Source organism: Biomphalaria glabrata, chromosome 10 (genome assembly GCF_947242115.1).
Source record: "Biomphalaria glabrata chromosome 10, xgBioGlab47.1, whole genome shotgun sequence".
Lineage (NCBI taxonomy): Eukaryota > Metazoa > Mollusca > Gastropoda > Planorbidae > Biomphalaria > Biomphalaria glabrata.
In genome coordinates this window covers 29,558,443-29,585,455 of record NC_074720.1, presented here as the reverse complement: position 1 = coordinate 29,585,455, position 27,013 = coordinate 29,558,443, and the positions used below count along the sequence as shown (strand labels likewise).

Sequence of the window (27,013 nt, the reverse complement as noted above, 5' to 3'; positions counted from 1 at the left end):
TTATAGTCTAGAAAAAAAAAATGTATTTGTTTTCATAAAAATATTTCAAGAAAATACAGAAGATAATCATGTCTCATTTAAACATTGAAAGTTCCAATTGAAATGGCATTAAATAATAAATCAAGAATGAAGGAAGCCTACTGCTACACTAGTAAAGTCCAAATGCAGGAATAATGAAAGGAAAAAAAAACAACAGCTTCTCTTCAACAAACAACACATCCTATGCTATAATACATAGAATATAATGTTTCTTTCAAGTCTCCTTTCCTAAAACTTAAAGAATGAATTTGAACTACAAATCAAAGACCTTTAGATCTACATACAGCTATTTCAATAGCCTTGTCTGATACTCATAAAATAATGAATGGATCCATATCTCCACACCCATTCTCCTTTGATGCATCACAACTAAACATCTATTTATTAACCACACTCAAACCTACCCATTTATTAAACAATGTTGATGCTAACAAAGAAAGATAACTTAGTATCTGATACTTTGTATGTGACCTTACTACCTGACTGGTTAAGAATGTTATGACACAGCATCTTTGTCTGCTCATGGTCTAAGGCCAACTTTAACTAAATAACTAGAACCAACTGGCCTTAAAAGACGTTTAGTAATAAAAAGTATTTGAAGAATTGTGAGCATAATTTTTAAGTGCAAAGAAATGTATAAAAATGGAAATGAAAAAAAAATATTGCACTACATTTTTGTAACAATTTCTGTGTGCTTTTATAATACAAAAGTATTACACTTAAAAACGTAAGAACAGAAATTTGGAAAGACATAAATGAACAAGCTAAGCCTTGTGACAATTTATGACTCACTTGTATGCTTAGATCTAGATGGTGTGAAAAACAGTAGCCATACAAAATCCCATGAGCCTTTAAACGCAGTTGTACAATAATGATTATCAGAAACAAATGACAAAATGCCTTAATTTTCAAGCATAAACTATTGAAAGCAACATATATTTAGATAGATGTCATTCAAATGAGGCCTCCATGACTGCAGCTTAGCTTCAAGTAGTAAGGCTAGTCAAAGTTTTTTTAAATATTGAGAATTTAAAAAAAAAAAGCAATTCTTTTTAACCAAAAAAATGTATACCTACATACAATTGCTGTTAAAAAAAATTTTCTTACTTACAATCATTTTTAATAATAATAAGCCTGTTCGTATTTTTCAGAACTCATATAATTCACAAACAGTCTTAGTTTAAAAAGTTAGTTACAATTTTAGAATTTAATACATAAATATCTGCATAAAAAATTAGCTATAAGAGTTACTGAACATTAAAATTAACCAGAAAATGACCACAAAGCTCGAGTAGATACAACACAATGCACACATCTAGGAAAGACAATTTCAGTAACTTAAAAACTTTGAATAATAACAAAGATTTTTTAAAAAATAATCACAACAATCAAGCAATTTATGGAATCTAGAAACAGACCCAATAAGCAGAGTCAAATTTGTCCAAGATAAAAGCAGCTACAGATAAGTAAGTGTTAATACAGTAAACTATGACTGATAAGTCCAAGTGGTCAGTGACACATTACTATTGTTATTAACAAGGCTGTAGCATCTTCATAAGTATGACTATTGTCTTGACTTAAGTTGCATAGGTCCTATCACCAGGGAATATTGAATCTAAAAACATTTGAGTCAACTTTATTTTGAAGCATAAGCATTGCTAAAAATAATAAGGACCAAGTCTAGCTCACAAGAAAACATGCTGAGTACTCACTAGACAAATGTTGAGCTCTAAACTTATTAACTAATGTTTACTGTTACATATATATTGCTATGCTTATTAAACTCTGCAAACACTGCACAACACAACCAACTCAAGAACAACTTGGGTTCCAGAACATAATTCTTTAACGAGTCTAATAAATAAACAGCCAATAATGTACAATTGAGAACACAAAACAGTGACAATATAAATGCTTCAGGCTTCACAGAAAACTGTACTACTGTACCAAACTCTACTGGCCTCTTTGTCTCCTCCTGGATTCTACAGTACCCGACAGATTTTACTCTGGATTCAAAGTACCTGACCGACTTTACAGTGGACTTGAACTGTCCTGACACTCTCACTCTTCTCACTCAAACGTGACAGAAACACCACATACATGTCGCCAGTTCTTTGAATTGTACTGACACCATTACTCTTTATATAGAGTTCCCAAAGGCTTTCCCAAATGTGACAGAAATGTCATTACATGTTTCCAGTTCTTTCTAGATGATCACATGACCTTATCACGAGTGATTTACACATGGAGTCTCCAGATTACAGAACTTTTCTAAGAGTTCCCTGTCATCATGATTAACCACTCATGTATGCTGGCCTGTGTGGTTTGTGTTGGCTGATTACTCCTACCATGTCACCACCACAGTTATAACAATATAGATAAAAGCCAAAGCCCTAGCTCACTAACTGATACACTAATCATCAATTGTCCCACTTGTAGACTAAAAAAAATTAAACTTTAAACTGTTTTTACTTAACATGTAATTAGAACAAATAAGCACTTTTCATGTTCAAAATTTTCCATAATTGATATTGTCACCCTTGATTGGACCCAATAAGTTTTAATACTGGTGAAATACAAATGTTTAATAGCATAAAATACAACCTTATTTTTATTTTAAATAGAAAATATTACCTCTATTATAGACACCTTAATAACAAAGCGATTTTTCCTACCCCAATATATAAACTAGTTGAAAGGGAATATTTTAAATAATAAGAACTATTTAGTATCCAATTGTAGAATTGAAGAACCAATAGATGGAGAGTGTGAGTAGGACCATTTTGGAGAGAAGTATTTGGCCAAAAGTAGGTAGCAAATAACAAGTATCAGCTAGTTTAATATGATTTTGTAATTAATCCCTTACAATTTATAGTAAAATTTCTCTTCCTCGTATCTCATTGATGCTCACTGTCATATCAGATTTACTTACATTTGTTTATGATTGATCATTTGTTCATGGTTGGAGAGTATGTCCAATAATGGCATATAAGGAAATCACTAACAGGTTGACACAAGTGGAATCTATTTAACTATCAGTATACCATCATTTACATTAACTGAGACTCTACAAATGAAAACTAAAAAAAAGTTGCATAAATGTTATACCCTTGCAAAGTATGCCACCAGTGTAAACTGTTTAGCAATATTAGCACATAAAATGCATGCCTTAGAAGCTAAACACATGAAGGGCAATAAATCACTGACCCTGTTTAACCACTTCTTTTACAACTTAATAAACAAACAAAAAACAACTAAATAAGACCTTGACAGATTTAAAAAAAAAAAAAGGTGAAGTAAAAGTTTGCAGCCCAGTAAAAATGATATAATTCAAATTCAATAATATTGGTTAAATAAACAAAAAAACAACACTCTTTTTTATTTTAAAATTTAACGGCTGTAGTTTTTAAAAAATTTCACTTAAAATATTAATTATTGCTTATAGATTTTATCAATAAGGGTAAGTTTACATTTGAACCTTATGAGACAAAATGCCATGCCAATTATTAAGTCTGGATAAAGTGTGGCAACACAGCATTAGTTCATTGTGAGCAAACCTTCTGGTCTGAGGAGAAGTCACAAAGGTAAGAGAGTAATGACAATAATGTCTAAGTAGCCAGAGTAAATCTTTAGCGGTTCTAATACATTGTTTTTATTTCTTCATAAAATAATCCAAAATGTATGGATATTCATAAGCATCCTGAAAATTAGAAGAAAATAGATATTGCATATAAAAGGTGAAAAATCTTTATAATACTTTATAAACAAGGATATCTGAGATTTCAATAGTATTTTTTCGTTTATTACAATAAACTTGAGAGACAAAACAATAACAATTGCAAGTCTTGTAAAAAAAAAAAACAACAAACAAGAACATGTGACCTAGAAGAAAACAGCAAAGATACACATAATAAGTGGATTTTTTTAAACTCATGACACAGTCAACAAATGCATTTACTAAAATAAATGGAAAAAAAAAAATGTACAAGAAATGATAGAAAATGTGATCCAGATGACTGTTTCCACCCACAAAAGACTTTGTAAAAAACAAAAAAAAAAAAAAAAAAAGCATAATCAAGGCTTGTATTTGTGAGACATAGTTATATACATATTTAAACAAATATAAAGATGCTTTCAAGACAGTATGTTCTAACTCATCATAAAGCAAAGATTCAAAAGTCTGATTTGTTCTTGTCAATTTATAAAAAGAAATGTGAACACTAAATGAGTCAAGTTAATAAAACAAACAAGGGCATCGGATTCGCCTGCTATAGTCCACTGATAATAACTCTGGATTACATAATAAAATATTTAAAACCATATAAAAATGTATAGGCCAGTTTATGTAAATATAAATAATAATTACACATATAATTGAATATATTATATTTATGATGTCTGTGCAGTTAGATAAAAATAATTGTTTAAAGCTCAATTTATATTTATTTTGCCCCATGTCATTTGTTTTTTTTTTACAAAATCATTCTGAAGTTATAAGTTACACAAACATAATGAACAATAATAACATAATATACGTTTAACAATACTATGTTAATCATTATTGGCAAAGCGGGTAATTTAGCACTTTTTTTTTGTGTAATATCAAACAAATAAGTTACAATTTAAAAAACAAAAAATTAAAACAGTTTAAAAAAGAATTGCTGGAACTTCCTTTAAATAAAAATTTACAGTAAGTAACTGCTTGAAACTACTGAAAGAATAGGAAGTGAAAAAAAAAAATTGGTTTGATCATCATAAATGTCAAGTGGCAGTTAATCTAATTTGGTTCAGACTTGCTTAATTAAATATTTCCACACCCGTTACAGTCCCCAATGTTCTTCTAAATACATAGAGAAGTCTTTGCCAAATTACTACCTCCTGCTGTCCCCATCAAGAAAACTTGATAAATTGATGAGCAAGTTTCAACTGCACTTATAAAGTAATTCATTAGAGTTGAGCTATAATTTCATGTCCATAACACAGAAAGTACAAATATTTGTAAAATAAAAAATAGAGTAATGAATGGAATGACTTGTGCAGTCGTAGTTAATCAGAAGCACTCAATACAGAATGTACTTTAAATATGCAGAGCACTCCCTCATGTTATTGGCTTCTGAAAGTAACAAGATGAAAAGGCTACTTAGTCTTAGTGCTCTCTGGAGCGGACAAACTCCTTTTCAGATTGCTGCATCCTTTGGAAATACCAGACAGCTGATGAATGGCTTTGTTGTCATAGAGTTCAGTTGAAATGTTTGTTGAAGATATGGCATTGTTGATCATTGCCCTAGCCATAATCTGCACCGGAGTTGTGATGGCAGTTGGGAAAAAGTAGGACAATGGCTTAAGAACGACCCTGACTGCTGCTTCCATTGGACGACTCTCCTGGCGATCACACATAAGGACACTGAAATAAATATTTCCATTATTAAAATATAGCTAATCTTTTTATTTTAAAAATTATTATACAATGGCCACCTGGTTGTGTGACATGTTCATAACTTGTCTAGATGGTCCCAAAATAATGCCCTGAACATTGCCATCCCCCACCATCAAGCAGGATGTTTGGACTAGGTGTAATAATCTTTAATTCTGAAGGAACATCCTAAACATGTAAAACAAAGAAAATGACTACTTTTAAAGCACAAATTACCCTGGTCTGTATATTGATAATCTATTGAAATGCATCACTTTTAGCGCTTCTTCAACTTGGCCCTGAAAAAAAAGAGCAATATGAAAGAAACTTTTTTAATTACAACATTTAAAAAATAATAATGATAATAACAATCTTTATTATCTGTAAGGAAATTTGTCTTACAATTTGTGCATTAAACCAAACAAAACCTTATAACTTTAATATAACTATAGAAAACCAAAATATACATTCACACCAGACTCACTCATAATTTACATGCGAAAAGTTTATATCAGATAGTTTCTATTTGATGATTTCATTGCCAGGGGAACAAAAGAGTTTTTGTGTCTGTTTGCACATGTGAGCATGATAAAACATAGCCAAGGCCTTTTCACTAACATTAGACGATGACATTTTTCTAAGTAATAGAAATCTTTGCCACCCCTTTTTGCTGATATAATCAGTTTTTGCAGTAAAATTTAACTTATTGTCTAAGATAATACCAAGGCATTTAAAAGTTTGTACTATTTCATAGTCTCTTCAGCTAGAAACAATATCATTTTCCTTCTTTTCCCTACAAAAATCGATTAGTATTTCTTTGGGTTTTTTTTACATTTAATAGTAAAAAATTATCTTTATCGTATTTTCAATTTTTCTATTTCTCTTAAATACTCAATTAGATCTGAGCTCTCTGAGAGCAGTGCAAGAAGAACCACATCATTGGCAAAATTTGTGAAAAAGCAAAATCATTGGGGTACAAAATGAACCACAATGGTGATGTCATAGCCCCTGTGTTAACTATGCATGCTTTTGATATTACATTGTTTACCCTAACCCTCTAAGGTCTCTGGATCAAAAATTCTTTAGCCCAGAAAATACTAATAATGACTCAAAATTATTTCCTATTCTGTGATGGTACTTTGCAAAAGTAATCTACAATTTCTATGCATTTAACATAAAAGCCTAACTGGCCAAGCATAAAAATGTACATCTGACATAATGATAGATATAGAAAAGGTTTCTCTGGAGAAATACATAGAAATGTCAAATTACCTTTGTTCTGGGATACAGAAAGCTACTATTTTTGTCCGCACCCTGGGATGATACCAATGAAAAATGTTTACAGCCTTGAGCTTTTGCTATTTCAGCAGCCAGAAGAACATAGTCATGGTCTACTCTGATGAAACCTTGCTGAAAGACCAAAAGTTTGAATATTGTCAAAGTGCAAAAATCTTTGGCACCAACTATATTAAACCTCTTAGGGAGTGAATACATTAAATTAAATTTTTATACAAATTGTTCATAAGCTTTCTTCTTATTATCAACAATTAATCTTTTTCCCTATCACCATTTTTCATGAAGTCATCTTAAACGTTACAGTAGGTTCAAATCTTGAAATTAAAAAACAAATCAAACTGACATATTTTTTTAAAAGAAATAAGAGTGCATTGAGTTGTTAATACATACAATTTAAGTTCACCATTGCATTGAGATTCAATTTTTCATGTACAGATTAGAATAAGTTATGATAGATAGAAAAATATATATAATAGTCTTAAGCACATATATATATGTATTATGGAATCAGACACTACTGGCAAGATCTAATAATAAGGCTTTTCTTTGAGTCCGAAGATTAATGAGGAGTACAGAATTTCATGTGGCTACACAGTCCCTGCTGCAATTTACATATTTTGCCACATTCAGTGCAGACTAGGCAGTAGTCGATTTAGGTTCTCTTTTTGATGTCCTAACAGGGTTTCTGCACCAAAGTCAATATAAAATTCCAGGTCTTTTCTAGGAGAAATTACAAAATTCCAGGACATAAAATTTGTGCCAAAAAATTATAACAATTGCCAAAGTTGGCTTAATTTAGCTTTCATAAATAAAATAACCATACTCATGATATACAAAATTGCTCTCATCATTGTCCAGAGTTAAGCAAATACAGTGTTCACAAGCTGGCTAAAGAAAGTATCCAGTCTATCAATGGTGACACAGAAGGACTGGAATGCAGCAGAACTTTTGATTAAAATGGAATAAAACCGTTATAATGCTGCTCAAAGTGGCATCTAAATCCTTTAGGACCAATCAATTTTGCAATGGGTATTTGAGCTTTAGCCATTTTAAACTGGACAATTGCATTTTCTTCAATGGAAATTTTTCAATGTGTTTGAGAATTGTTGTCCGCAGAAACTTTCTGCTCTCCTTGTGGAAATTTAAAACAAACCTAGCACTGTTAGAAGATTTTTTATGGCACATCTGATTGATATACAATTTTTTTTTTAGAAAACTTTGTGATTGAGATAAAGCTTTCAATTTTGGCATCAACCTTACAGTCCTTGAGGTGCTCAAGAGACTTGGTGTTGACTGCCGTCTTTGCATTTATTAAAGACCATATGTATTTATGGGAATACCGGCAAAGCTATGGGTGTAGGACAAGTGAGAGTCACTTTGGAAGCCTTTTTGAGAAATATTGGTGACATCATCGGGCAGCCATTTGATTTACCAGACTCTCGCTTGTGTTTATCAGATTTCAGATATGTGATTTAAGTGCTGATTCACCCATGTTTGAAATGTCCATTTGTTTTTATTACAATAATGACAAAACGTTTTAGTGTCACTGGTGGATGATTTTTGAGGTCAAGATTTGTATAACTAGATATAAATAGATCTATATTCCATATCTTTTTCAAGCTATGGTTCATTAAACGATGTCTTGTATTAAAGCATTTTTATACAAATGTAGGTTACAGATCTAGTATTCTAGAACAGTCATATGATCCAATAATCAAGTCTCAAGTAGATTTGATCTACGATTCTTTATCTAACTTGACCAAACACACAATAAGAAATGTAGATCTAGATTACAGATCTATATCTAGGTCTATATCTATTTATTAAATTCACAGTGCAAACAAATAATATGATATTTGATGAAAAATTTAGTCTCAAAATTATAAGGTTTGAAGATGCGTAACATAGATTTAATTTCAATGAAATTCAATATGTTCACTAAAAATGATCTGATAATGATAGATCTATTGTCAAGGAGCAGTAAACACATTCTGCGCAGACTCTGAAAAGCTAATTTCGAATTTATTCCGCCCATGCTGGCCCATCCTCTGATTTAATGGTACCAAATTTTTCTTAATGCTGTTTTTTTTTTATCTGCAAAGTTCCAGGACATTCAAGGAGATATTTTAAAATTCCAGGAGATTTCCAGGACATTGTGGAATTTCAGGAGGCCAGGGAAACCCTGTGTCTATGCTCGTCATCATAAGTGGATTTTCTTTTGGTCTCTAACAGGTATCCTTTGACCTTTATAAGAAACCTCCAGATGTCCAATTTGGAGGTCATCTCACGCCAGTGCTCTCTTCGATGTCAGTTAAAGCAAGTTGGCACCTAAGTTGGTCTTTAAAATGTTCTGTAGCGCACCTCTAGTATACCCACCACCTTTCATGTCACCGAAAAAAAGATTGCAGTTGGCATGCAGTAGTCCATATGGGATACATACCCTTTCTAGCATAGCTGTTTAACTATAAGAAAAGCACTATTAGTGGTGCCATTGAATGTTCATGATGGACCACAGACATCATTATTATTATTATAGTTTTTATATAGTGCTACTTTCATGCTTATAGCATGCTCAGAGCGCTTTTGGTCCAATCTAATTTGTGGACCAGTGGGGGGGTTGTTTGTATCTAGGAGTTGGTTTTCCGTGCTGCCTATAGGCGCTCAGTAAACACAACTCTGCCAGAGTCGGGTGTTGAACCTCGAGCCCCCTTCTAGGTAGCCAAGTCAAGCGCATTAGGCCTCTCGACCACGCTTCCCACATTGGTGAAAGTGTTCAAGAAGTCTTAATTACTTTCTAGTACCCAAGACAATATCTAACAAAATGTAAAATAACAAACCTTTTCACTAAATTCACCAGCTTAATCGCAATTGTTATATATCAATTTTCTGGAGATAAGTATTATTCAAAGGGTCATGATCAGAATCAATAAAAAAGTCAAAATACTTACCACTCCAGATTTGGCTCGTGTTGTTCCCAAGCAACAGAATCCAATGTCAAGGTTTTCAAAGACATCTTTATGTTCATCAATGTTTTCAAAATCAATCACTTTTTGTTCCTGTTATCAAATATATTTTGAAACAAATAATAAATATAATTTCAGGTGTTAGAAAAAACTAAAATGTATTTTTAGTGAACAAAATCCAAGAAAATAATTATTTAAAATCCAAGAAAATTAATTCTTTAAAAGGGCTTCCATTACTGACCTTATTAAAACTATTCATGTTCAATAGCTTTTATGACAATCATTCAAACAGGGCAATACTAAACAACTTACAAATTCTGGTCCAAGATTGAGAGGAATTTGTCGACGTCCAATAAGAACAACTTTCTTGAAGAGCTTTAAATCATTCAGCTCCTCCACTAAAACTTTCCCAACTTCTCCAGTATATCCTAAAACAAAAGCAGTATGGCCCTCTGACTTAAACTTCTCATGACTTGTTAGGGCTTCCTCTGCCATGCTGAGGAATATTTTAAAATAATAATGTCAGTTTTAAGAACCAAAGGAATTGATAACAAAGTTACAAAGACAGTTTGTGTGGAAACACAAACTCAAAATCGGCCCCCAAAGTGGTCCACCCTGGCAGGAAAAAAGGCAGGATTCAATATTTTCAGAAGAATATCTGCCTTAAATTCTATCAGAAGTGGTCCACCCAGGCAGGTAAAAAAGGCAGATTTCAATATTTAAAGAAAGAATATCATAATGAAATTCTATCAAAGGCAAATGACAGAGAAGAATGGAGAAAGAAGGTTGACAGATCCTGTGTGGTGCCCCAAAGGTCCAGCAGACCAAGGGATAGGTGAAAGTGAATGTGAAGTTAGATGTGAACCTGGCCTAACTGATGTCTTATAAAGAGTATCTAATTGATCTAATCGTTTTGTAAAGGGTCAATCTCTTATTCAAAGCCTCAAGAAAAAAAACATTTCAATTAAAAAAAATAAAATTTACTCCTTTAGTTTTGTTTTCCTTAATCCTGCAGGATTATTGCAGTTCACACGATAATATGAAAAATTTACTTATTAATTGTTGTTTAAATTATGTCCAACTTATTTGCATAGTAAATAGATTTTTTCTCTTTAAAAAAAAAGTTAACATTTTTTATTGTAAATGTAGTATTTAGTAAACAGAACTTACATAACTTAGCAATATAATTTTAAAAAATTTTTTATAAAAAATCTAAAACCATTTGCAGAAATGTGTTTAAAAAAATGGTAAGTAGTCATCTCCCTTACTAAAAAAAGTCTCCAGTGTTTGTTACTATTAATAGTGAATAGTTGTAAAAAAGGTGTATTTTTTATTTTAAAAAAACTGCATGCCGTTGCATCAGAACTTTGAACGATCTAAAATATCATGGTGTCTGATTTTCATTATCTCTTCTAGATTCTGAGATCTAAACGGTACGGACGGGCAGACAGGCCACACAATACTAATAGCGTCTTTTCCCATTTTGGGGGCCGCAAAAAAAAAAAAATGCATTTATAAATGTTTTTATGGTTCATCTTCTACTAAACTCATGTAATACAGTTAGATCTATAGGGTAGACATGCTAGCTAAAGAAATTTTTTATCTCATAAAAAAAAAAAGTAAATAAAAGTTTTGCTTTCAGACCTTAAGATCTATGGGTTAACGAGCAGGGTGTCATGTGGCCAGCACAACGGCCAAATGCCTTTACTTTCCCCAACTAAAGTCAGGTACCCAGTGGGTGGACTCAGGGGTGCCCTAAAAACCAGAAGTTCAAAATCCCTGTCTTCACCGAGATTCGAACCCAGGACCCCAGGTTCGGAAGCCGAGCGATTAACCACTCAGCCACCTTGTCCCCTGTGTAGTAGAGGAGGGATTAAAAAAAAACTTTACTTATTAAGCCTTTTTTTGAACATTTTAGTTTGTATTTTTATAATTTTAATTTATTATTTTTGTATGACCTATAGACTAATTATAACTTATGAACAGTGTTAACAATTTTAAAAAATATAAACATACAGGCAATAGATATTTAACTAGTTTCAGAAGGTTTTTTTTCAGTTTGCTTTGCTTTCACCAAATCTGTAATATTAAGAATTAATTTCATGACCTCAGTTTGTTTTTGATCATTTTCATGAATGATGGCTTAGTTTACTTTGATTAATTGATGATTTCCTAGACATGACTTTGCATCCTCAAATATGTCTGACCATCTTGTTTTTTCAAAGTGTGAATTAAGGCCAATCAAGTCTTTGAAAATGTTGAAATTATCATCATTTTTTCAAATAAAGAGAAAAGTTTAAAATCTATCTATATAGGTTGAAACATAAATAATCTCCAAGGTTAACAAAAAGAGAGAGCATGCATATTCATAAAAGTAAAAAAACCAACAATCCAATGCTAACAATTACATTAAGCCAACGTGTCCTTTGTTGTTTTTTTTTATCTGATTAGTTCTATAAACATTTCGGTCAATTTGAGCCTCATGATCGCTAGTAAATTAAATCCACATGAAACTTTTTTTTCTTCTAAAAATTGGTTATTAGGCCTATAGATATGGCTTATTAGATCATTATTCCGAACAGGCATGCTTTTTCTTTATTCTTTTCTCACAGTGAAATGTGCCACTTTTAATTGTGCGATGTGCCATAGGGTGGCCACCTATGGCCGTATAATTATAATATCATCTACATTAGTGTTTCCCAAAACTTTTCCTTAACGGAACACTTCGTACATTCTAAGTATTTAGCTTTGCTTATTTTTTTTATAGGTATTAATTCACATGGTGGCCTACTAGTTTAAAATTATTCATTCAAACAGCTATTCAGACCTCATGGAACAGTTTGGGAAACATTGATTTACACTTTATAATACTTATTCTAGTTTTATATTATTTAAACTATAATCCACAATGACCACAAATAGATCTAGATTCTAGACTTTAAATCCAGGGGATCATGATCATGTCATATATTTGTTATAATAATTAATAGATTAGACTCCAATCTAGACTGTCTAAGTCTAGAGTAGAGTTTATCCTGAGTAGATCTACAATACATACTAATTCAAATACAATTACTTGAATTACAACAACTTGAACAAGTACAGTAGATCTAGAATCTAGACATTCTAGATATTACTAATATTAATATAGATAGAGAGTCTACATATATTATTATTAGTACATTGGTCTACATCTAGACCTAGAAGATAGTGTACTACTAGATCTAGTAGATTCATATGATTTTATCATTTTATGATTGGTAGATAGATCTATATCTATCTTACACTTTAGACTTAGTACATTTTGATATTACATTGTCAACATTGAAATTCCCAAAACTCAAAACACATTTAAAGTAAAATTTATTTTATGATCGATGATTAAAAAATATTTAGATCTATAATAGTATAATTAATAGTGACTGTAGATATATTTCCTGAGTATTTTATGTGATTTCGCATACATACACTCTATAGACACTTTAGTCTACTCAGTCTAGAACTCTCGATTCTCTACTTTAGTAAGACTTTTCTTTAGTGACTTTACCGTACTTTACGGTTACCTGCAATGTCTTTCCGTATTTTCAGAACCTTCAAGTTCTTTCTTAATGATAAATCCAAGCAAAGCTAACAGAACTACAAATACTGCTAATGCAGTTGAAGGAATAATAATGTCACATCGAAACCAGAGAAACTTCATTGGGGAGCCTGTCAGGGCTAAGAATTTGCGGATTACTAAAAGTAAACAACGCAAAATGGATTGAAGCGAATAAAGCTGATTAGACCCTATGACTAGTATGTGTAGTCCAGTAGTGTGCTGTGTGTGACAATCACTACAGTGTTGCCAGACAATCGCTAATCGTATTCTTAAGAAAAATAAGCCAATTTCTTTTTTAAGTCAAGCCAATGCAAGCGAGTCGTTTAAAATGGTAAAATATATATCTAGATTAAATATGATATATATAGAGACTCTAGCTAGATCTAGTGATGAAAAAATTGAACAATAAAAATAAATGCCTCTTTGAAAGGCAGAAGGGGCAGAGGAGTCATTGTGTAAGTCTCATTGAGTCATTGTATTATCCTATGTGTGTGTTGTACACAGGCGGCTACTCTATGTCGTTTTGTCACCTGCATTTTTAGCGGCCTCCGAAAAGATAATACCGCTATTAGTTTTGTGTGGTATGTCAGTCCGTCAATCTGTCTGTGCCGTCCATCATTCCGTTTAGAACGCAAAATCTATAAAGGATATTGTTAAACAAATATGATATTGTTACGTATTTCTGAATCTTCTGGCTAGATGTATTAGTTGGCACACAAATAAAAACACAGCAAAGAACTTGACGACTAAACTTTCAGTTTTATCTAACTTTATTGAATAACAACTATAACAATTCGTCACTGTAACATGTAGCGTATACGTCTTACATCGACTGTATCGACTGTAACGGCTCAAGTCCACTGTTTCGCACAGTAGACCACAGTAACGATGACTGTCCTCCTCTTTTCACATGAACTCTCTGGTTTATATACAGTCCCTAATCGTTTGTCCATTATTGCAAAAACACTTCAGGTCTCCTCTGGAACAACATGGGAGGAAAATCACATCCTGTCGTTGTTTATACATGTCGATTTCAGAGGACACCTACTATCACTGTTCATTTGTCACAATGCCCCCCCCCCCCCCCCCTTCGTAAATCTGTTCGTCCCCTGGAACAACAAGTGAGGCACATCACATCCTGTCTTTGTTTTCACGCATAGATTCCAGATAACACTCGGTGCTGTGTCATCTCGCCGGGGTCACACATAGTGACCTCTACCTGTCACTGTTCATTCGTAACACTGCCCCCTTCTTAGATCTGTTCGTCCCGAACAGATTCTATTTCACCACGGTACTGATGGAGTCGGTCAACGTGGACAACCTTCAGCTTGGACCGTGGACTTTTCTGTATCCGATAGACCACGTCGTTTATTCTTTTTACGACACGGTATGGACCTTCCCAGTCTCTTTGGAGTTTCGGGGATCTGCCTTTTCGTCTCTGTGGGTTATAGAGCCACACTACATCATTCTCATGGAACCCCGACGTATTGGCCCGTTTGTCATACCTCGTTTTCATCAGGTCACTGTTGGTCTTGATGTTTCTGCGGGCCAATACATGAGCATTCTCCAATCGTCTTCGGAGATTGGTGACATATTCAGTTGAAGACACTGGCGTATCTCTCGGAATCCCAAATAACAGGTCACATGGTAGACGAAGCTCACGACCTAATAACATCTTCGCTGGGGTATATCCTGTGGTGTTATGAACGGATCCTCTGTATGACATGAGGAACATGGGGATATGAGTGTCCCAGTCGTCTTGTCGGTCATCAGTAACCTTAGACAGATGTTGTTCTAGGGTTCTGTTGAATCGCTCCACCATCCCATCAGATTGCGGATGGAGAGCTGTCGTGTGAGTCTTTTCGATGCCAAGTGTCTTGCACATCTCCTGGAAAACTTTGGACTCGAAGTTCCTGCCCTGGTCAGAGTGCAACTCATTAGGTACACCAAAGCGACTGATCCAGTTATCCACGAGTGTTTCGGCCACTGTGATAGCTTCTTGATTTGGTATGGCATAAGCTTCTGGCCATTTGCTGAAATAGTCCATGACTACTAAGATGTATTTGTTTCCTTTCTTGGTTTCAGGAAATGGGCCTGCTACATCTATTGCGATCCTCTCGAATGGAACACCAACATTATACTGTTGCAAAAGACCCCTAGTTTTGCGTCGAGGGCCTTTTGCTGCCGCACATATGTCACACCTTCGACACCATTCCTCTACATCCTCTCTATATCTGAACCAGTAGAACCGCTGACGAACCTTTTCCAGAGTCTTATTGACACCAAGATGAGATCCGCTAGCGCCATTATGCATCTCTTTCAGTACTTCAGCAACTCTCACCTTCGGTAACATCAGCTGAAGGCGATTGGATGTTCCATCAGCAGATTCCCAAACTCTTTTGATGACACCATTGACCACCGTCAGCGAGTCCCACTGAGCCCAGTACGCCTTGGTGGCTACCCCCTTCTCAGAGATGTCTTTCCAATCTGGCCGTTGTCCATCTTCTTTCCATAGAAGAATGGGAGCCAGATCTTCATCTTGCATTTGGTCCTCTCGAATCCTTTTATCACACCAGGGTCCGGAAACATCTACTCCGAGCCGATGACAATTGACAGCTACCTCCTTTTCTTCAGCCTTCTTGCAGTGCTTACATTCTGATTTGCAGGGTCGTCGAGACAGTGCATCAGCATTTTGGTGAATTTGCCCTTTTCGGTGCTTAGTTTCAAATTCATAGGTTTGAAGACGTTCGATCCACCTTGCCACCTGACCTTCAGGGCTCTTAAACGAAAGCAACCATTGCAAAGCTGCGTGATCTGACCTTAAGATAAATTTCTGCCCGTATAGGTACTTGTGGAAATGTTTTATTGCATCCACAACAGCCAGCAATTCACGTCTCGTCACACAGTAGTTCCTTTCAGCTCTCGATAGGCTTCGACTGAAGTATGCGATGACTCGTTCAGTTTCATCCACCTTTTGGGACAAGACTGCGCCTATTCCAGTGTTGCTTGCATCTGTGTCGAGTATGAATGTCTTCCCTGGAATGGGGTAGGCCAATACTGGTGATGAGGATAGTGTGTTTTTCAGCCTCTCGAAAGCTTCTTGACATTCAGATGTCCAAATAAATGGCCTCTTTTGTTCTGTCAGTTGATGAAGGACCTTACAGATGTTTGAGAAATTTGGCACGAAACGTCGGTAGTATGTACAGAGTCCCAAGAAACTTCTCAGCTCATGGATATTAATTGGCGTAGGCCATCGTTTCACTGCCTCAACTTTGTCAGGGTCAGTGCTGACTCCGTCATTTGACACAATGTGACCAAGGTACTTAACGTTTTTCCTGAATAAGGAACACTTCTTTGGGCTGAGTCTCATTCCCGCACTTCTTATCCGTTGAAATACTTCCTTCAGATTTGCAAGGTGCTCTTCAAACGTTTTGCCAATTACAATAATGTCATCAAGGTAAACTAGGCATGTGGTCCAATGAAGTCCTCGTAAAACCCTCTCCATCAATCGTTCAAAGGTGGCTGGTGCGTTGCAGAGACCGAATGGCATCACAGTAAATTGCCAGAGGCCGTTGCCAGCAGAGAAGGCGGTTTTCTCTCTATCATTGGGGTGCATTTCAACTTGCCAATACCCACTCTTTAGGTCCAGAGTAGAAAATACCTGGGACCCTGCAAGCGTGTCCAAAGTATCGTCGATTCTAGGAAGTGGATAACTATCTTTATGTGTGACTTCATTCAGAGCTCTGTAATCTACACAAAATCGCATAGATCCATCCTTCTTCTTTACTAAGACAATAGGCGAACACCAAGGACTATTTGAGGGCTCAATGATTCCTTGCTGCGTCATTCCCTCTATCATGTCCATAGCTTCTTGTTGCTTTGCTAGCGGCAAGCGACGTGGTGGCTGTCGAATCGGTCTGGTGTTTCCAGTGTCTATTCGATGTTGTACCATGTTTGTCCGTCCGCAGTCTGCTTCATCAGATGGCAGAATATCTGCAAACTCCATAATCAACTGTTCTGCTTTGCTGTACTGCTCATCTGATAAATTCACTTTCATTTCTGTGAGGAGCTTGGTAATTTGTGGATTGAAAGGTTTGGTGGAATTAACGATCGTGATATCATTATTACAGTTTCTGATCATGTCAAGAGTATTACATATTGCGATGGGGCTGTCTTTCTTTAGATGTCTCTCCTGTAGGCCGAGGTTCATGATTCTGACGGGCACCTTTTGATCTTTTCCGACAAGGACCAATGTTTTTCCTACTGCCATTCCGCTATTGTCATTTTCAATGCCTTCCACTATCGCCGTCATCGTTGCAGTTTGACCATGCTCTAACTTTCCCCAGATAATTGCTTCAGACTGAGCTGGCAGACTTGTATCTTCTGTTAAAAGGATTCTTCTTATTTGACCATTCTCTTCATCTTCATCCCCGAGCAAGGGAATCTCAACATCACCACATTTCAAAGTACCACCTCCGATGTTCAGAGAGAATTCACATTTCTGCATAAAATCGAGCCCAATAATACAGTCATCCGTAATGTTAGCGATCAGAAATTCATGTATAAATGACTGATGCCCGAGCTCAAAGTTTATATTTGTCAGTCCATGTATAGGCATCATCTCTCCACTGGCCGTCTTCAAGGAGTAAGAGTTCACTCTCTTGATTTCGTTATTTTTGACAATGTCTGGACGAATGACTGAACGTGAGGCACCCGTATCTAGAAGAAAACGGTAATTTCGAGATCCAATTCTACCATTGATGTACAGACTTTTATTCTTCCCTAACACAGCGACTGGAATTATAGTTGCAGGGGCTGTCATGTTCTTGATCGCCGATTTTTGCCCCATAAAACCGGCGAAAGTTAGTTTCCCTGGTAGACATGAGCACCTGACCTTGCATCTGTCTCCGGTCTGTGCTGATACTCTGTTTGTCGGGGAAATCTTCTCGTGCAGTTCCTTTGTAGATGGCCAGGTTCTCCACAATTCCAACAACGTACACTGGTTCTATTCTGTCCTTCATGCGTCTTATTTGGTCTGCGTTCTTCTAGCACTTCAGTTACCCTTCTGAGAAGTTGTGTAAGATCTTCTTCTTGGACTTCCAGCATACGCCCATGATGGATATTCTTAGAGGCGTCTTTGGCGGCTTCATAGGAGAGGGCGTAGACCAGAGCTTCGCTGGATTTGCGCTTACCACTGATTCTTATTGCCTTCTTCAGTTCTGGATCTCGAATAGCATCAATAAATGCATCAGTGATAACGACGTCCAGAAAGTCTTGTGCTGCTGTCGGATATGCCAAATGAGCAAGACGTTCTATGTCCGCCTCTAGCTCTTGCAAGGTTTCACCGGAGCGTTGTTGTCGGGTTTTCAACTGAACTCTATAAACTTCTTGTAAATGTTCGTCTCCGTAACGGAGCTCCATAGCCTTAACAATGGCAGCGTAATCTTGTTGATTTGTTATTGACTGGAGAAGTTCTGCTGCCTTCCCTCTTAAAGCTAACACCAGAGCAGTCGCTTTCTCTTCTTCAGTGTTCCAGTTATTAACCTTGGCCGCTGCCTCAAACTGTCTTTTGTAAACAGTCCATGAGATGGATCCATCAAACACAGGCGGCTTTATCTTCCCAGAGATTTCGGGCACTATTGTTTTTGTTCTAGTACCCCGTTCCTTACTCAGTTGTTCTTGGACATGAGTCCTTATCTCTTCCATTTCTTTTTCCACGGTGTTGACTCTCTGGTCAATCTTCTCGTTCATAGAGCTCATCTGTTCATTTACTTTTTCATTCATGGCGTTTATTTTCTTGAGGCTCTCCTTCATTAAGTCCATCTGGCCCTGCATGTTACTCAGGATCTCTGTCATATCTGGGTTTAATTCAAATATGTATTCATCTGGATCTTGATCTTCTTCAATAAGGGCCTGTCTTAGGCGTTCTGTTAGTGTTTCTTTGTTACCGTTGAGCTGCAGACCTCTCTCGCGAAGTTCTTGCCTTAATTCTTTGACCAACAGCTGGTTAAGTAGTTTCTTCGAAGACATTTCAGCCAGAAAGGATCCCACTTCTGACACCAATTGTTACGTATTTCTGAATCTTCTGGCTAGATGTATTAGTTGGCACACAAATAAAAACACAGCAAAGAACTTGACGACTAAACTTTCAGTTTTATCTAACTTTATTGAATAACAACTATAACAATTCGTCACTGTAACATGTAGCGTATACGTCTTACATCGACTGTATCGACTGTAACGGCTCAAGTCCACTGTTTCGCACAGTAGACCACAGTAACGATGACTGTCCTCCTCTTTTCACATGAACTCTCTGGTTTATATACAGTCCCTAATCGTTTGTCCATTATTGCAAAAACACTTCAGGTCTCCTCTGGAACAACATGGGAGGAAAATCACATCCTGTCGTTGTTTATACATGTCGATTTCAGAGGACACCTACTATCACTGTTCATTTGTCACAATGCCCCCCCCCCCCCCCCCTTCGTAAATCTGTTCGTCCCCTGGAACAACAAGTGAGGCACATCACATCCTGTCTTTGTTTTCACGCATAGATTCCAGATAACACTCGGTGCTGTGTCATCTCGCCGGGGTCACACATAGTGACCTCTACCTGTCACTGTTCATTCGTAACACTATTATAGTTCTTGCAAAGTTTCGGTGCAACAAATGTAAATCACTTTACACGATTTATACAACTATTCATATTGTAACTCTCTAAGGCATGCACTCAACGAAAAGGCAGGTCGGCAACAGTAAACGACTGGTAAACGATGTATTTATTTATTATAGGCATCAACAAATAGTAATAGTTACTAGTTAGACTTGGACTTCTGCTATAAAGTCAGAGGGAGTAATATGTCTTAAGTTCTGAGAGTCCTACTTCATACCAGAACACAGAACATACCACCGACACATTTCCCAGTGTCGCTCCAGGTCTCCCAAACAGTTTCCTAGTATCACACAGGACAGCACTCAGCTACAGACTGTTCAGACTCCCATGACTTTAGACGGATTCACAACAGTCCTTCTTCCTGTCTAAACATGTCTTCCACTACTTGTGTTGAATGTCGCTCTGATGCGCACCATCAGTGTGGCTTGGGAGCGGAGTTACAACATTGCCTCCTTCTCAGCTCTGTTCGTCCCGAACAGATTCAGGTGCCCTACAGGGTAGTGGACGTTGGTCAGTGCAGGTGGAGGTCGGTCTGTGGGAGCCACAGACGGCAGGGAGCGTGTTCCCCACAAAGTCATCCACACTGCTATCTGCAGATGCCGCTTTCTCCTTCGCCAGTTGATCAAGTTTCTCTCTCGTTATCTCTCCATCCTGAAGGTTGTTGCTGGCGTTAGCCACCGGACACGTAGAGCGGAGGTAACAGCTCTTGTTGTCAATGCAGTTGATCCAGAATGTCGCTGACTTTCTCGGTGAATGCTTTGCAATTTAGTCGGAGGCCCCCAGGAGATCTGGCTATCAGGTCACCAAACCCAGCAGCATCAGGGGGACATGCCTGTAGGGAACGTAGGGAACGTCCAATGTGCAAAAGTTCCTCAGCTGCTGCACGACGTCTCACTGGGTTCTTCTGACCACCTTCGGGGCTTTTCTCGCTGGTTTTGGCCTCTGGGCAAGCGCCTGTTGGGTCCAGACCTTGTTGGCATGTCTTCTGGTACTTGCACTCTCCCAGCAAGCTCCCATCAGCGCAGATCTCGTAGAAAGCCTGGGTGTAGGCTGCAAGAATCACGTGGACATAATCAGGTCTATGTCTGTCGTTGTGATATTCGCAGCAATCGTCAGGCTTCTTGTCGTGAGAGCCACGCTTGCACAACTCTTTATCACAGTCGCTGACAGCGCTACTATTATCAGCGTCTCCGATGAGTAACGGATCGCTTATTCTTCTCGACATGGTAGCCACCTGTTCGTCTGTCTTGTTCAGCAGGTCATATATCGGTTCATCAGTCTTGCCGAGCATGGTACACACCGATTCATCTGTCTTGCTGGTCATGAGAGTAGCCAAAGGGGGGTTTGAGTTTAAACCCCCCTTGTCCAACGGGCTTTAAGTTTAAAACCCCTACAGATAGTTTTGAGGTTGAAAAACCCTCTCTTCAATATTATTATAAAGCAAACTACAGTCACAAAATTCTATGAGCGTAGCTAAGGGAGTTTTGAATTGTTAAAAAAAAAACTTCCAGAGATTTTTTAGTTTAACCCCCCCCCCCCCCCCACAGATGATTTTGACGATAAAACTTCCCTTTTCGATATAAAATGTAAAGCCAACTACAGTCACCAAATTCAAAGAGCTTAGCCAAGAGAGGTTACATATTTCTACCAGTCGCTGTGAATAGCATGGAAGTCATCTTCCGAAATTGAAAAAGACCAGATGTGCCTCAATAAATATGGCTAAGACGGATTTTAGGAGTCAGCTATAGAGGAAATTTATGCCGCAATGGGAGTCGATCACTTAGTGAGGTTGTGACATAGCGTCGCATGAGGTTTGCGGGACATTTTCTCTGACAAAATGAATTACGCATAACAAGAATTGAATTGACACGGAGGCCCCTTACGAGGAAAGCGGAAACAGGGGTATCCTTGTCTAACTTGGCGCCACACTTTCATAGAGGACTCAGAGCAGTGGACATCAGGTGGTAAGAGGCTTCAGACATTGCCAGTGACAGATTTTTGTGGAGGCAGGTTGCCTTCCAATGCGCCGAACGGCGCGGGATGATCTAATTCCTATGTAAGTAAGAATAGCAGATTAGGTTTTTGAACTAAAAATTTTATTAGCAGGATAATGCACTGTAGATACCTCAGAATATGAATTTTTTGGCTTTAAATACCGGAAATAGTGCTTGGCGACGGGGCTCCGCTCCTAACCCCTCTGGAGGAGCTTACAGCGCTCTCCCAGACCCCCTTGCTGGCAAGTGTGGGGTGTCTACAATTTTCCCACTAACTCCAGGATAACATATTCTAGGATACAATAAACGTCTTCCGAAAGAATGAAGGGTCAGAATGTAATAAATATCTATTATGTAAACACATATATTTATAGTTTATGTAAGGGTGTGGCTACACCCATGATTGGCATAATTTTCAGTATTCACGCGTCACTTCCTTTTGTAAGGACGGAAATAGGGCTGGGGTTGTTAATAGCTTATAGTTTCTGATATTCATGCTGAAAATATTGAAACTTGTCTTTTTACCTGTCTGAGTGAACCACTTCGGGAACCGATTGTAAGTTAGTGGTTCAACACAAACTATATTTGTGCTCTTTATACAAGGTTTATATCAACTCTGTCTGGTAAAAAGTTTGTTATTGCTCCCACACCTAATCTCGGATCAAGTTGAAATTTTCCACAATTATTTCTATTACATAAAAAAAAAACAAGAATCATTTTATAAACAAAAATATTTAATTAACTTTTGATAATTATTTAACTATTTTGTTTGGTATCTTGAACAAGGGAAAGAAATCGTACTTTACAGATGTGGTTATATTAGTTGAATTATTTCCCTCGTGGAGACTTAAGCCCTTAGTGAACAATTTTATTTTTTTATTTTTTTAGCATGATTGAAAATCGGTTATTGGTATGAGGATATTGGACAAGTTAAAGTTATATCCACAAATCGTCCAAGAAAAAAAAAATTTGAATTTATAATTGATTTGATTAAATTGTACGTGTAGCCTATATTTTGTGTTAATAACAGGATAAATCCAGAGCAACTTTATCATAAATGTTCACTTGTGTAGGCAGTCAGGCGTCATGGCAATTGTAATGCTGCCATTATGAGATGATTACACATTGGTAATACTAGTTTTTTTGGGTTTTTTTTTAGCTGCGCTGGGTTTTTATGAACTATTTTTAGCTCTATCATGCGCTTTCAATGAGTTCGAAAACAAGCAACAAAACAACAACAAACATTTGTTATAATTGGCAACCATCAGCACGTTTTATCTTGTGAAAAAAAACAACAACAAACGAGCTTACTCGAAAGTATAATAATTAGCAATATGGTGCTACATTGCGTAATTAGGTTAGATTTGTTTGATGAATGTCTATATCACATGTAAGGTCAAAAGTTGTGACCATCGCCGGTACTTAATTAGATCCAATGATCAGAGAAAACTGTAACAAAGAAGAAAAAAAAAGTCCCTACTATGATGGACTGGACTTGAAGAAAGTTGACTGCCTAAACGACTTTTTACGCAAAGAAAGTCGTTCTGAAGCAGAAGCGGACTGGGTGTCAAAGTCAGCACTGGCACTACTATTCTAAATCCGTCTCACAAACCGCGGCCTTATGTCGTAGCTGTCCTCGTCATATGTAGGCCTGTCTAAAACTGTGAGTGTTTTACGAAACATAACATGTAGGTAAGCTAAATGAATTCTCAAGGTTTCAACAAACTATTGTACAATCGCAACCGTAATTACTTTGAATTGAATACGTTTTTACCGGTAGCCTACATGCAGGGCCGGATTTAGGCAAATGGAGGCCCCTTCAATTTTTCAAAACCTTTAATAAAGATTCACTTATGAATGAAATTACTTATATCTAAAAGCATGCTATATTTTAAAAGAAAGAAAGAGTTCTTGTACGTTTAATCCCACTTGGTAGACACACTGTCGTAAATCCGGAGCTGTATTTAGTATTTACTCATTCCGAGCATGCTATAGGTCCTAAGTGCAGTGGCGTCACTAGGGTCGGTGTCACCCGGTGGAAGTAAGAAGGTGGAATTCTTCAACATCGATATGAGATTAGGGCGTATCGTATCCCCATTTTTCTTTGCTGTAGCCATAGACGTTGTCATACAAAAAATACATTAAACAGGATACATTCGGGTTCCCATGGTGTAAACCAAAAAGAGTTGGATTTTGCAGACGAATAGCATTGCTTTAAAGTACAATTAAATTTATGCAAGAGATGACTGATAAAGACGCATTCAAAGTTATGCATATAGGGTTGAGGTTACCCAGTTCCCCCATCAACATTGGTCATACAGATCTTGAACAAATAGAAAACTTATCTCAAGCGATGGAGATGTATATCATGGTGTTACATGTCGGAAAGGAAATCAAGAGCCGTCTTTTAATTAGTACGGCATATCTGAACAAACAAATCCACCAACTCAATACAATCATTGTCCCATCGGCCACCTACGCTTCAAGACGTGTATGGTTGAAAAGAGGCTGAGCAGTGATGTCTGAGAAGGATTCTACGAATAACATACCGAGATATGTTTCCATTATAGAAATCTAATTCAAATCTTTTCCCGCACAGTCATTCGCTGTTCAGGCGACTGAACGTCTATTGACATGCGAGACATATCATTAGACAAGACGAAACACGTTTACCAAAGTCAACCTTAACATGAAAGCCGAAAAGAGGAAATAACAAAAAAAAAAACATGGCCGCCAACGTCTAAAATGGCGTCGCACATTTTTAGAAGTCCAGAATTTTTGGGGCACCAGCAAGGAAGTTGCTGTGAAATTTGCATTAGACTGATTGCTGTGGAGAGAGCACTATGCGCCGAAAGGCATGCGAGGAGCTTAAGTCTACTCAACTGGTCAGATAAGATGTTTGGGGTAGCGTTTTAAGATTACTCAGAGCTGTCCGGGCGAAGCATCTGGCGCCAATCTACATTTCAGAGCTTCAAAAACTCTTTCTCCTGGCGTCTACAACGCCAGAATTATACTAAGAAGGGTTAAGACATGTTGATACTAAATTGTGAGAGACATTCGAGTTAGTAATTTTTATTTTTAAAAGTTGCATTACAAGTCAAACTCTTGGCTTCACGTGTGGCTCGGAACTGTTTTTGTTTCTGAAATAGAACGAAAATAATGCTCAATAGCAATGAACACGAAGCCAAGTTAGCTATAAGTTATCTTTTCGTTATCCGTGCTGCCATCACAATAAGCTACATTTCTTATCTTATATAATACTGACGTTACTTCAAAAAAGTCCTACGCGTCATGCATTTAGTCATGCATATTAACCAACGACCTAAATTCTGCCAAGTCACTGGTTTTCCTGGTTAGCTCAGGCAACCCATTCCATGCTCTAATAGCGCTGGGGAAGAAGGAGCATTTGTACAAATTTGTCCCAGCATATGGAACGAGGAATGTGCTGTTATCTTTGTGTCTTTCTGAGTATTTTTTTGAAATTAAATTTTGTTTTTATATTTGAAGATTAAGGTTCAGTGTTTTATGTATAATTGCTACTTTACTTTTAAGTCTTCTATCCTGAAGGCTTTCTAAATTTAGTGATTTTACTAAAGGTGTTACTCTAGTCAGATGTGAATATTCGTTTGTTATGAATCTCATTTCTCTATTTTGTGTCTGTTCCAGTTTCTTAATGTTTTCTTGAGTTGAGTGGTCCCAAACAGAGGATGCATATTCTATTATTGGCCTAACCAAGGTTAAATAACATTTTAGTTTTATGTTCTTTTTTTATTTATAGAAATTTCTTTTAATAAACCCTAATGCTTTGTTTGATTTTTGTTATAGTTGATGCCCAATAGAGGATTCGAGGAATAACTTATCTTCATGAGATCCTTACCCGACAGGATGTAAATTGATAATTTTTTTTTTCAAAATCAGCTTAGGCATTTTTAAGACGTTACAATAGATGAAAAGAAAAAAAAAAGGAAGGCGAGGCAGTTAGAATAACATCTATCTAGATCTATGTGATGCTGGACAAAATACAAATGAGAAGAGAAATTAACCTATTTTCCAGAGACGGATCATATATTCTCTATGTTGTTAACCTCTCTCTATATCCTTAATTACTTCTTGCTTTCCCTAATTAGCTCTCACGTTTACACCCCGCTGAATTTTCCGGCATAAAATCTAGCTTTCATTGTTTTTTATACCAAATAAACAAAATGAACAGAAGGACTCTGGGACTTCTCTGTCTAGATAAATGACATTTACAAGTGACTAAAAAAATAATAATTCATGGCGAATATATCGGCCTAAACATTGCTACACTTATTCTTTCTTACTTATGTCTGTCTTGACTTGACTAATGATAGGAAAGTTTCTCTGTCTAGTAGACTAATATGTCTTCTTCGATCTTGTCGTTGCTTATTAATAGGCCCACACAAAAGAATGATATCATTTTTTGATCAAAATAACTACATCCTAATTTTTGACTTGGTCTTCATTAGTACATAGGTGTTGATTTTCTAAACTGGCTGTTATCAGATCGATAACATTTTTTTCCGCGCGTTGTAACTACGTTACAGTAGGCCTACCAACGAAGTCTTAATATAGAGATGCACTGATACGATTGATAAATGCATATTGTAGATATATGAGAGCCGTTCTCAAACTTGTTCGTAATGGCCTCGTGATTTCCTTCACCATTACCGACCAAGTAGAACATTGCCTTTAAAATCTATTAGACATGTAGCTGGCGATGTTGTGTGTCCAGCAAAATGATCTTTTGCGGACAGGATGATGGATCTCAAATGAGTTAAACCATGTTTAACAATGTTAACTTGTGCTTTTTTTTTTTAGAAACTGGAGACAAGAAAAACAAACAAAAAAACCCCCTTCAAATAGATCTCAAACTTCTTTTTTAAAGAAAGGTTTTTTTTTCGTCTTTTTTGCACAACAAAATGTATAGAGCTTGTAGGTTTAATTTAAAGATTCCTCATTGATGATTGTAGCACCACCTGGATAAATAATGTTGCATACTGTCATATATATGGAAAC

The 27,013-nt window shown here is 36.5% G+C and overlaps 1 protein-coding gene across 3 annotated transcripts; it reads right to left on the bottom strand.

Annotated features, from left to right (window-relative positions):
* LOC106054430 (oxidoreductase HTATIP2-like) lies at positions 1–26,429 on the bottom strand. 3 transcript variants are annotated; one of them, XM_013210271.2, is made up of 6 exons: positions 26,299–26,429; positions 10,024–10,207; positions 9,697–9,804; positions 6,725–6,862; positions 5,690–5,751; positions 1–5,443 (listed from the first exon to the last, which is right to left on the bottom strand). In XM_013210271.2, exons 2-6 carry the CDS (start codon positions 10,204–10,206, stop codon positions 5,176–5,178), a joined length of 759 nt encoding a protein of 252 aa, XP_013065725.1. In that variant the 5' UTR covers position 10,207; positions 26,299–26,429; the 3' UTR covers positions 1–5,175. The 3 variants fall into 3 exon arrangements, with proteins under 3 accessions (XP_013065725.1, XP_013065724.1, XP_013065726.1); XM_013210270.2 differs by lacking the exon at positions 26,299–26,429 and adding an exon at positions 13,275–13,540; XM_013210272.2 differs by lacking the exon at positions 26,299–26,429 and adding an exon at positions 12,788–12,809.
* Positions 26,430–27,013: the final 584 nt, after the last annotated feature.

What these genes read in the sequence shown, in the direction of transcription:
- LOC106054430 (XM_013210270.2), bottom strand. Translation starts at nt 13,411, where the DNA reads ATGAAGTTTCTCTGGTTTCGATGTGACATTATTATTCCTTCAACTGCA. An exon ending in AATACGGAAAGACATTGCAG is followed by an intron (nt 10,208 to 13,274) that starts GTAACCGTAAAG and finishes AATATTCCTCAG; the next exon opens with CATGGCAGAGGAAGCCCTAA. An exon ending in TTATCAATATACAGACCAGG is followed by an intron (nt 5,444 to 5,689) that starts GTAATTTGTGCT and finishes TATTTATTTCAG; the next exon opens with TGTCCTTATGTGTGATCGCC.